The sequence below is a fragment of the Nerophis lumbriciformis genome, linkage group LG02, assembly GCF_033978685.3.
Source record: "Nerophis lumbriciformis linkage group LG02, RoL_Nlum_v2.1, whole genome shotgun sequence".
Taxonomy (NCBI): Eukaryota; Metazoa; Chordata; class Actinopteri; order Syngnathiformes; family Syngnathidae; genus Nerophis; species Nerophis lumbriciformis.
The window spans coordinates 59,313,138-59,325,378 of NC_084549.2; the positions used below are offsets into that span (position 1 = coordinate 59,313,138).

General features: G+C 37.3%; 2 protein-coding genes across 5 annotated transcripts in view; one reads left to right on the plus strand and one right to left on the minus strand.

Moving 5' to 3' along the window:
* hhat (hedgehog acyltransferase) overlaps nucleotides 1–12,241 on the plus strand; it is a 193,883-nt gene that overhangs the window by 156,341 nt on the left and 25,301 nt on the right. The gene's annotated exons all lie outside the window — the stretch shown is intronic.
* kcnh1a (potassium voltage-gated channel, subfamily H (eag-related), member 1a) overlaps nucleotides 1–12,241 on the minus strand; it is a 135,635-nt gene that overhangs the window by 66,324 nt on the left and 57,070 nt on the right. For 2 of the 4 annotated variants that reach the window (XM_061965718.2, XM_061965698.2), the window contains one exon: nucleotides 9,748–9,774. The exons of the other annotated variants lie outside the window; for them this stretch is intronic. In XM_061965718.2, coding sequence (XP_061821702.2) covers nucleotides 9,748–9,774 — 27 coding nt within the window. The remainder of the gene's footprint in view (nucleotides 1–9,747; nucleotides 9,775–12,241) is intronic. 4 annotated transcript variants of the gene reach the window in all.

Genomic DNA, 12,241 nt, shown 5'->3' on the forward strand with positions numbered 1-12,241 from the left:
GGGTGTTCTGAACTCCTGCTTTGACGCAAAGGAGAAGATGAGACAGATTAACCTTATTAAAAAATTAGATAATTATTCACTCATTTTGTGAATCAAAGCTTACTTAATTATTTTTTTATGAGAAAGGTATTTATTATTTATGTATGTATTTAATATTTATTTACTTATATATTGAGTCACTTACTCATTTATTGGTTGGTTTTATTCACTGTTGTGTTGCAGATTGAGTACAAACACATGTGTTAGTAATTGCTATGAGGCAAAAAGGGTTAGGATCAAATAAACTCAGCTTCTTCCTACTATTTTTCAGACATGCTGCCATGACAAACTGTAAATATAATGTTCATAACAAGGCTGCTCTTAATGTGATAGAGATGAGATTATTGGCTGTATTTATGGATGTATGGCTCCTTGAAAGGAGCCGGATCTTGAGGAGCCGTTCCTTTCAGAGAGCCGTTCAAAAGCCTGGTTAGTTGTTGTACTAAGTTTGTTTTTAATTTGTTAGTTTGTTTTTTTATCAAGGAAACAATCAGTTATATGATCAGATGTACATCAGAATTATTCAATGTACACAAATATTACTCTATTGCTGGGAATTATTCTGAAATATTGACTATAATACTTTTTTTTTAATATGCTTTCATTGTAAACATTCTTTAAGGCAGTGCCATATCTCCATAATTTTTATTTTACCTTACTTAAAGAAATGTGTATAATCTTAACTATATAGAAAAATTAAAAAGAATAAAATTCATTAATAGATACAAATAGTATTAATAACAAAACTACAATAAAAATGTTAAATGTGATGTACAAAATTGTACTACCACACCTGGTGTGTGTACTCTTAAACTACTACCCTTTAAAATTAAATTAAAAAAAATGTTTTTAAAAATAAAATAAATAATACTTTTGAAAAAATCGGAGTGTGAGTATAGTAGCCAATTGCCGACACTAAATTTGCATGTGCATAAAAAACTGCTCACAATTGGGAATTGGTTCTCATCCTTCACTTAAGAGAGTCGTTCAAAAGACTCGAGTCGTTCAAAAGACTCGAGTCGTTCAAAAGACTTGATTCGTTCGCGAACGTCACATCTCGACAATGTGTGTGTATACCGTATTTTTCGGAGTATAAGTCGCACCGGAGTATAAGTCGCACCTGCCGAAAATGCATAATAAAGAAGGAAAAAACACATAAGTCGCACTGGAGTATAAGTCGCATTTTTGGGGGAAATGTATTTGATAAAGTTAAAGTTAAAGTTAAAGTACCAATGATTGTCACACACACACTAGGTGTGGCGAAATTTGTCCTCTGCTTTTGACCCATCCCCTTGTTCACCCCCTGGGAGGTGAGGGGAGCAGTGGGCAGCAGCGGTGCCGCGCCCGGGAATCATTTTTGGTAAAACCCAACACCAAGAATAGACATTTGAAAGGCAATTTAAAATAAATAAAGAATAGTGAACAACAGGCTGAATAAGTGTACGTTATATGACGCATAGATAACCAACTGAGAACGTGCCTGGTATGTTAACGTAACATATTATGGTAAGAGTCATTCAAATAACTATAACATATAGAACATGCTATACGTTTACCAAACAATCTGTCACTCCTAATCGCTAAATCCCATGAAATCTTATACGTCTAGTCTCTTACGTGAATGAGCTAAATAATATTATTTGATATTTTACGGTAATGTGTTAATAATTTCACACATAAGTCGCTCCTTAGTATAAGTCGCACCCCCAGCCAAACTATGAAAAAAACTGCGACTTATAGTCCGAAAAATACGGCACTCATTTTTTTGGGGGGGGATAAGAAATCCAAATTCATGCCTTGACGTAACAAGTGATGGTAGTTTGAAATCCAAAATTCTGTGTCAGTGTAGATGCTTATCTTAGCTTAGCATGATGCTACACCCTGAACCATCCAAGCTCAAAAGCCTCTTTTCAGTGACTGATTCCAGGCTGCTGATTAAAAAATAATTTCCATATTTTCAGCAGCGCGTCTGAGCTTTGCCGTCCCTGCTGACGACAAATAAGACGGTTTTCTCCAGCGGCCCCGAAGCAAGCAGTTCTGGCTCGGCACACCTAAGCAAACACTGCATCAACTTCCGATACGACGTCTTTCTTAATAAAAAACACGTTTTTTTGGTTTCAATTTGAGGATTATGAGAAAATACAAATAAGTAAAATCCCTACTTTAGTGTAAGGTTGGACCTTAAAGGGGAACATTATCACCAGACCTATGTAAGCGTCAATATAAACCTTGATGTTGCAGAAAAAAGACCATATATTTTTTTAACCGATTTCCGAACTCTAAATGGGTGAATTTTGGCGAATTAAACGCCTTTCTAATATTCACATCGGGAAGCAATCCGCCATTTTCTCAAACACCCAGTCAAATCAGCTCTGTTATTTTCCGTTTTTTCGACTGTTTTCCGTACCTTGGAGACATCATGCCTCGTCGGTGTGTTGTCGGAGGGTGTAACAACACGAACAGGGACGGATTCAAGTTGCACCAGTGGCCCAAAGATGCGAAAGTGGCAAGAAATTGGACGTTTGTTCCGCACACTTTACCGACGAAAGCTATGCTACGACAGAGATGGCGAGAATGTGTGGATATCCTGCGACACTCAAAGGAGATGCATTTCCAACGATAAAGTCAAAGAAATCTGCCGCCAGACCCCCATTGAATCTGTCGGAGTGTGTGAGCAATTCAGGGACAAAGGACCTCGGTAGCACGGCAAGCAATGGCGGCAGTTTGTTCCCGCAGACGAGCGAGCTAAACCCCCTGGATGTCTTGGCTCACACCGTCCCGAAGATGATCAAGAGAAGAATATCGACCCAAGCTTCCCTGGCCTGCTGACATGAGGGTATGTCTACAGAATATATTAATTGATGAAAATTGGGCTGTCTGCACTCTCAAAGTGCATGTTGTTGCCAAATGTATTTCATATGCTGTAAACCTAGTTCATAGTTGTTAGTTTCCTTTAATGCCAAACAAACACATACCAATTGTTGGTTAGAAGGCGATCGCCGAATTCGTCCTCGCTTTCTCCCATGTCGCTGGCTGTCGTGTCGTTTTCGCTTGCATACGGTTCAAACCGATATGGCTCAATAGCTTCAGTTTCTTCTTCAATTTCGTTTTCGCTACCTGCCTCCACACTACAACCATCCGTTTCAATACATGCGTAATCTGTTGAATCGCTTAAGCCGCTGAAATCCGAGTCTGAATCCGAGCTAATGTCGCTATACCTTGCTGGTCTAACCGCCATGTTTGTTTGTGTTGGCTTCACTGTGTGACGTCACAGGAAAATGGACGGGTGTATATAACGATGGTTAAAATCAGGCACTTTGAAGCTTTTTTTTTTAGGGATATTGCGTGATGGGTAAAATTTTGAAAAAAACTTCGAAAAATATAATAAGCCACTGGGAACTGATTTTTAATGGTTTTAACCATTCTGAAATTGTGATAATGTTCCCCTTTAAAGTCCATCCTTTTTCATTTGACCTCATTTGAAGCAGCATTACTGTTTTTTTGTCTTAATCTTACTTTTTATATACAACAAAAACATATGTTTATGATTCATTTATAATGACAAGTCAATGTTCTTACAAGTTATCAACTAGATCAGGGGTGTCCACAGTGCGTCTTTATTGGCCCTCAACGCGTTCTGAAAATTCAATAATTTAATACACGACCAAAAGTAAAATGTTGAAGGATAAACTTGACAATACAACAGGATCATGTTAAAAATGATGAATTACAGATAATGGCAATAAACAACCCAGCAGGGACAAGACATTAAAACAACGTTGAGAACTTGTTGAATTAGGTCCTGACTTGAGCGACTCAATAACGTTGGAATGACGTTTTATCAATGTTGGGTTCTGATGTTGACTTGACCATTGAATTTTGGTAATTTTTCAACTGATATTCAACACAAATTCAACGTTAAAACATGCTTTTTAACAACGTTTATTCAATGTCAGGTTGTGATGTTGATTTGACCATTGAAATTTGGTCATTTCCCAACCAATATTCGACAACACAAACACAACATTGAAACAACATGCTTTTTGACGACGTTTGAAAAATGTTGGGTTCTGATGTTGATTTGACCATTGAATTTTTTGTAATTTTTCAACCGATATTCAACACAAATTCAACGTTAAAACAACATGCTTTTTAACAACGTTTATTCAATGTCAGGTTGTGACATTGATTTGACCATTGAAATTTGGTCATTTCCCAACCAATATTCGACAACACAAACACAACATTGAAACAACATGCTTTTTGACGCCGTCTGAAAAATGTTGGGTTCTGATGTTGATTTGACCATTGAATTTTGGTAATTTTTCAACTGATATTCAACACAAATTCAACGTTAAAACAACATGCTTTTTAACAACGTTTATTCAATGTCAGGTTGTGACGTTGATTTGACCATTGAAATTTGGTCATTTCCCAACCAATATTCGACAACACAAACACAACATTGAAACAACATGCTTTTTGACGACGTTTGAAAAATGTTGGGTTCTGATGTTGATTTGACCATTGAATTTTTTGTAATTTTTCAACCGATATTCAACACAAATTCAACGTTAAAACAACATGCTTTTTAACAACTTTTATTCAATGTCAGGTTGTGACGTTGATTTGACCATTGAAATTTGGTCATTTCCCAACCAATATTCGACAACACAAACAACATTGAAACAACATGCTTTTTGACGCCGTCTGAAAAATGTTGGGTTCTGATGTTGATTTGACCATTGAATTTTGGTAATTTTTCAACTGATATTCAACACAAATTCAACGTTAAAACAACATGCTTTTTAACAACGTTTATTCAATGTCAGGTTGTGACGTTGATTTGACCATTGAAATTTGGTCATTTCCCAACCAATATTCGACAACACAAACACAACATTGAAACAACATGCTTTTTGACGACGTTTGAAAAATGTTGGGTTCTGATGTTGATTTGACCATTGAATTTTTTGTAATTTTTCAACCAATATTCAACACAAATTCAACGTTAAAACAACATGCTTTTTAACAACGTTTATTCAATGTCAGGTTGTGACGTTGATTTGACCATTGAAATTTGGTCATTTCCCAACCAATATTCGACAACACAAACACAACATTGAAACAACATGCTTTTTGACACCGTCTGAAAAATGTTGGGTTCTGATGTTGATTTGACCATTGAATTTTGGTAATTTTTCAACTGATATTCAACACAAATTCAACGTTAAAACAACATGCTTTTTAACAACGTTTATTCAATGTCAGGTTGTGACGTTGATTTGACCATTGAAATTTGGTCATTTCCCAACCAATATTCGACAACACAAACACAACATTGAAACAACATGCTTTTTGACGACGTTTGAAAAATGTTGGGTTTTGATGTTGATTTGACCATTGAATTTTGGTCATTTTTCAACTGATATTCAACACAAATTCAACGTTAAAACAACATGCTTTTTAACAACGTTTATTCAATGTCAGGTTGTGACGTTGATTTGACCATTGAAATTTGGTCATTTCCCAACCAATATTCGACAACACAAACACAACATTGAAACATGCTTTTTGACGACGTCTGAAAAATGTTGGGTTCTGATGTTGATTTGACCATTGAATTTTGGTAATTTTTCAACCGATATTCAACACAAATTCAACGTTAAAACAACATGCTTTTTAACAACGTTTATTCAATGTCAGGTTGTAACGTTGATTTGACCATTGAAATTTGGTCATTTCCCAACCAATATTCGACAACACAAACACAACATTGAAACAACAAGCTTTTTGACAACGTCTAAAAAATGTTGGGTTCTGATGTTGATTTGACCATTGAATTTTGGTAATTTTTCAACCGATATTCAACACAAATTCAATGTTAAAACAACATGCTTTTTAACAACGTTTATTCAATGTCAGGTTGTGACGTTGATTTGACCATTGAAATTTGGTCATTTCCCAACCAATATTCGACAACACAAACACAACATTGAAACATGCTTTTTGACGACGTCTGAAAAATGTTGGGTTCTGATGTTGATTTGACCATTGAATTTTGGTCATTTTTCAACCGATATTCAACACAAATTCAACATTAAAACAACATGCTTTTTAACAACGTTTATTCAATGTCAGGTTGTGACGTTGATTTGACCATTGAAATTTGGTCATTTCCCAACCAATATTCGACAACACAAACACAACGTTGAAACAACATGCTTTTTGACGACATTTAATCAATGTTGGGTTCTGATGTTGATTTGACATTGAATTTTAGTCATTACACAACCAACAACGTGGATCTAACGTTAGACAATGTTGTCTCAATTTACAAATACAACTATTTTGTAATGTTGTTTAGAAGTCAATTTTAAAGAACATTTTTGTATAATTAACGTTGTATCAATGTCCTGTGCCTGCTGGGAAAGTTGATCAAAAATGTATTATTATTATTAGTAGTAACGGCTCTAATTTCTTAACTATAAGTATAGTAGTATTATTATGCCCTATTAAAAATAATATTTATAATCGCTATTGTCTATAAGTTAAACATATGCAGCAGGTACACTTTGGGTTGAAATGGTACAAATGTGTGCTATATATCACTTTGTACTCTGTTTGGTATGATAAACATATACTTCTGGCCTCTTAAAGACACAGATTGTACAAACCCCGTTTCCATATGAGTTGGGAAATTGTGTTAGATGTAAATATAAACGGAATACAATGATTTGCAAATCCTTTTCAACCCATATTCAATTGAATGCACTACAAAGACAACATATTTGATGTTAAAACTCAAACTTTTTTTTTTTTTGCAAATAATAATCAACTTAGAATTTCATGGCTGCAACACGTGCCAAAGTAGTTGGGAAAGGGCATGTTCACCAGTGTGTTACATCACCTTTTCTTTTAACAACACTCAATAAACGAATGGGAACTGAGGAAACTAATTGTTGAAGCTTTGAAAGTGGAATTCCTTCCCATTGTTGTTTTATGTAGAGCTTCAGTCGTTCAACAGTCCGGGGTCTCCGCTGTCGTATTTTACGCTTCATAATGCGCCACACATTTTCGATGGGAGACAGGTCTGGACTGCAGGCGGGCCAGGAAAATACCCGCACTCTTTTTTTACGGAGCCATGCTGTTGTAACACGTGCTGAATGTGGCTTGGCATTGTCTTGCTGAAATAAGCAGGGGCGTCCATGAAAAAGACGGCGCTTAGATGGCAGCATATGTTGTTCCAAAACCTGTATGTACCTTTCAGCATTAATGGCGCCTTCACAGATGTGTAAGTTACCCATGTCTTGGGCACTAATGCACCCCCATACCATCACAGATGCTGGCTTTTGAACTTTGCGTCGATAACAGTCTGGATGGTTCGCTTCCCCTTTGGTCCAGATGACACGATGTCGAATATTTCCAAAAACAATTTGAAATGTGGACTCGAGCTTTAACTTGCACTTACAGATGTAGTGACGAACTGTATTTAGTGACAGTGGTTTTCTGAAGTGTTCCTGAGCCCATGTGGTGATATCCTTTAGAGATTGATGTCGGTTTTTGATACAGTGCCGTCTGAAGGATCGAAGGTCACGGTCATTCAATGTTGGTTTCCGGACATGCCGCTTACGTGGAGTGATTACTCCAGATTCTCTGAACCTTTTGATGATATTATGGACCGTAGATGTTGAAATCCTTAAATTTTTTGGAATTGCACTTTGAGAAATGTTGTTCTTAAACTGTTTGACTATTTGCTCACGCAGTTGTGGACAAAGGAGGGTACCTCGCCCCATCCTTTCTTGTGAAAGACTGGGCATTTTTTGGGAAGCTGTTTTTATACCCAATTATGGCACCCACCTGTTCCCAATTAGCCTGCACACCTGTGGGATGTTCCAAATAAGTGTTTGATGAGCATTCCTCAACTTTATCAGTATTTATTGCCACCGTTCCCAACTTCTTTGTCACGTGTTGCTGGCATCAAATTCTAAAGTTAATGATTATTTGCAAAAAAATAAAAATGTTTATCAGTTTGAACATCAAATATGTTGTCTTTGTAGCATATTCAACTGAATATGGGTTGAAAATGATTTGCAAATCATTGTATTCCGTTTATATTTACAACTAACACAATTTCCCAACTCATATGGAAACGGGGTTTGTACTTCCAGAGAACATTCTTTAAAAAAATGTACCTATTGTCACAGAGATGTTCTTGTCTCTTACCTCTACTTTTGAGGGTGTCTTTGGCCACTACATGAGAGTGTATGTAGTATTTTCTATTTGTATGCCTACTATATAGGAGTAAAGGAGTGTAAAGGTGGCTATGTGGGTGTTACTTTGTGTCTAGAGGGCTCTCACAATCTTAAAAAACGTATTTAGCAGGTCATAAACAAGTTTTTTTTTTTAATGTTCTAACTATGAAAGTATAATCAATAATTCATTTGACACAACCAATTAACAGCGATAAACAAAGGATTACTATACACCAGGTGGAATTAGTTTTTTTCACAGTAAACATGGACTCTAATTGCTTTTGTCCTTTGACCCTGAACACTTGTTTGATAGTTAAGAACCTTATCAAATGAAATGTATTCAATCATGATAACATGAAGATATCCAAAACACATTTGCTTTATTGTTCCTTGTGTCTTACTATAAACAGCAGTTAACTTCTTTTTACACTTGTATAAGACTGAAGAATGTTCAAATATTCCTTAAAAACACTGCCTGTCCACTGAATAAAAGATTTACGCTGATGATTATTTTTGCATTATTAGAATGTATGTGAAAAAACACTGCTCCTGGTTCTTTATTTCAGGGGTTCTTAACCTTTTTGACGTCGGCCCTCAACTTTTCCATTACAGCGGGGCCCGGGACCCACTTAAATATTAACATTGAATTAGTAATCTTGCTCTTGATTTTAATTATATTCAATAATTATATCTAACCTACTTACAGTTTACAACCTTGTCAAATGATATGAACGCATGTGTTAATCACAAAGATTATTTATTTTATCCATAGAATTTAGGCTTAAGTCAGGCTGATTAGAAAAATAAGTACCGGTACTAAACAAATAATAAATGATGAAAAATACATTTAGATACAATCATGTAGTGCTAAAATAAACTAAATTCCCAATGAATATGTTTCTTAACTAAACCGTCCATAAAATATAAGTGTAAGTAAAAATACAGCTTCACCACTTTAGTCATAATTTTTGCGCTTAAGAAACTTCTCTATGACTTTAGCGCCAGACTTATTCTGTTTGTTTGATATTGTCATTACTGCCAAAAGTGGTGGAAAAGGGTATTACAACGGAGTACCGCTGCGACCCATACAGCCCACAGCTGAGAGATTGATATGTTTTGGCGGGCGGTTAAGAAACACTGCTTTATTTGACAGCGTCGCAGCCTCATCTTATCTTATCTTATCTTATCGCTTTGTCCATCAAGGTATTCCCAAGAAAAGCCAGCCGGTGATTGTAATTCATGCACCGACACTCCTGCGGTTGCACTTTTGCCGCGCATTAACGCAGCAAGGTCGGCGTGTTGCACGGCAAAAGTCTTCTTAAGTTGTGGTCAAGGATTTTGTGTGCACTGTGTGTGTGTGTGTGTGTGTGTGTGTGTGTGTGTGTGTGTGTGTGTGTGTGTGAAACAAGCAAACAACGGTCTATTATCATATTCTAATCAAACTGAAGCCTACTTGAGTGACAGCTCGGTGGTTCCAATTCTTCCCGTCACGTCCCATGCATGAATACAGGTGGTGGGGGGGCATGCAAACACAACAGAAGCGAAGGGGGGGTGAAAAAGAAGAAAAACAAAAATGAAGGACAAGTCATATCAAGTGATGAATAAAGACATGATTTGAATCAAAAACATGTATAACGCATGTGAAGAGTGTGCACATTGCAAAGCGCCAAGAACTGGAATTTGCAATTCCGGCAAGAATTGCGTGTGAATGCCCAATGTGCACGATCCGCCGAACCGCCGATACACGTGCGTGGAACTGAAGTGCTTGAATGTCCAGGGTGAGTGGAGTGTGTGGATGTTGGAACGGTTCGAAACGGTTGAGAAATGTGGGATATGGAGAGGTTTGTATATTGCCCATTCATTTTCAATGGCGGGAAATTCCTGGTACTTGCGGGTAATCGGGGAATTTTCAGAACCGGAAATCATGCTGGTTTGAATGTCAAGGGTGAGTGGAGTGTGTGGATGGTGGAACGGTTCGAAACGGTTGATAAATGTGGGAAATGGAGGTTTGAATATTTCCCATTCATTTTCAAAAGTGGGAAATTCCTAGTACTTGCGGGTAATCGGGGAATTTTCAGAACCGGAAATCATGCTGGTTTGAATGTCAAGGGTGAGTGGAGTGTGTGGATGGTGGAACGGTTCGAAACGGTTGATAAATGTGGGAAATGGAGGTTTGCCCACTCATTTTCAATGGCGGGAAATTCCTGGTACTTGCGGGTAATCGGGGAATTTTCAGAACCGGAAATCATGCTGGTTTGAATGTCAGGGGTGAGTGGAGTGTGTGGATGGTGGAACGGTTCGAAACGGTTGAGAAATGTGGATATGGAGAGGTTTGTATATTGCCCATTCATTTTCAAAAGTGGGAAATTCCTAGTACTTGCGGGTAATCGGGGAATTTTCAGAACCGGAAATCATGCTGGTTTGAATGTCAAGGGTGAGTGGAGTGTGTGGATGGTGGAACGGTTCGAAACGGTTGATAAATGTGGGAAATGGAGGTTTGAATATTTCCCATTCATTTTCAATGAGGGAAAATTCCTGGTAATTGCGGGTAATCGGGGTATTTTAAGAACCGGAAAACATGCTGGCTTGAATGTCCAGGGTTAGGGAAGTGTGTGGATGTTGGAACAGTTCGAAACGGTTGAGAAATGTGGGATATGGAGAGGTTTGTATACTGCCCATTCATTTTCAATGGTGGGAAATTCCTGGTAATTGCAGGGAATCGGGGAATTTTCAGAACCGGAAATCATGCTGGTTTGAATGTCAAGGGTGAGTGGAGTGTGTGGATGGTGGAACGGTTCGAAACGGTTGATAAATGTGGGATATGGAGGTTTGAATATTTCCCATTCATTTTCAATGGGGGAAAATTCCTGGTAATTGCGGGTAATTGGGGAATTTTAAGAACCGGAAAACATGCTGGCTTGAATGTCTTGGGTTAGGGAAGTGTGTGGATGTTGGAACAGTTCGAAACGGTTGACAAATGTTTATATGGAGAGGTTTGTATATTGCCCATTCATTTTCAAAAGTGGGAAATTCCTGGTACTTGCGGGTAATCGGGGAATTTTCAGAACCGGAAATCATGCTGGTTTGAATGTCAAGGGTGAGTGGAGTGTGTGGATGGTGGAACGGTTCGAAACGGTTGATAAATGTGGGATATGGAGGTTTGAATATTTCCCATTCATTTTCAATGGGGGAAAATTCCTGGTAATTGCGGGTAATCGGGGAATTTTAAGAACCGGAAAACATGCTGGCTTGAATGTCCAGGGTTAGGGAAGTGTGTGGATGTTGGAACAGTTCGAAACGGTTGAGAAATGTTTATATGGAGAGGTTTGTATATTGCCCATTCATTTTCAAAAGTGGGAAATTCCTGGCAATTGCGGGGAATCTGGGAATTTTCAGAACCGGAAAACATGCTAGTGTGGATGGTGAAACGGTTCAAATCGGATAAGAAATTTGGGTTATGCTGTCGATTGTATATTTTCCATTCATTGGGGAGAAAATTACTGGAAAAACGGGAATTTTGGGAAAGGGACAAAATATTTTGCATTTGACATATACAGTATGAATAGCAGTGTGTGTGGATGGTTGTAAGGTCGGAATAGAGTAAAAAATGGCACATTTTGAGCAATGTGTAACTACGTAGATGTCCATTTATTTGAACGTAAATTTCCTTGAAATTTGGGGATTTTGGGAAAAACTGGAATTTTTGAAAATATAGGTAAATACAACAATTGTCTTAGATGATACGAATGTGTTGATGTTGGAATTTTTCAAAACGGTTGAAAAATATAACGTAGTAAAAGTTTGAATTTAAATGGGTATTTCGGAATTCCAGGAAAACCGGGAATTTGTACGAAAAGAAAAATGGTAGTTTTGTTGTCCCGATTAAGAAGAATGTTTTTGTCAGAATAATTGTATCTAAGTTATCCCAAAACTTTGTGTTGCCATGA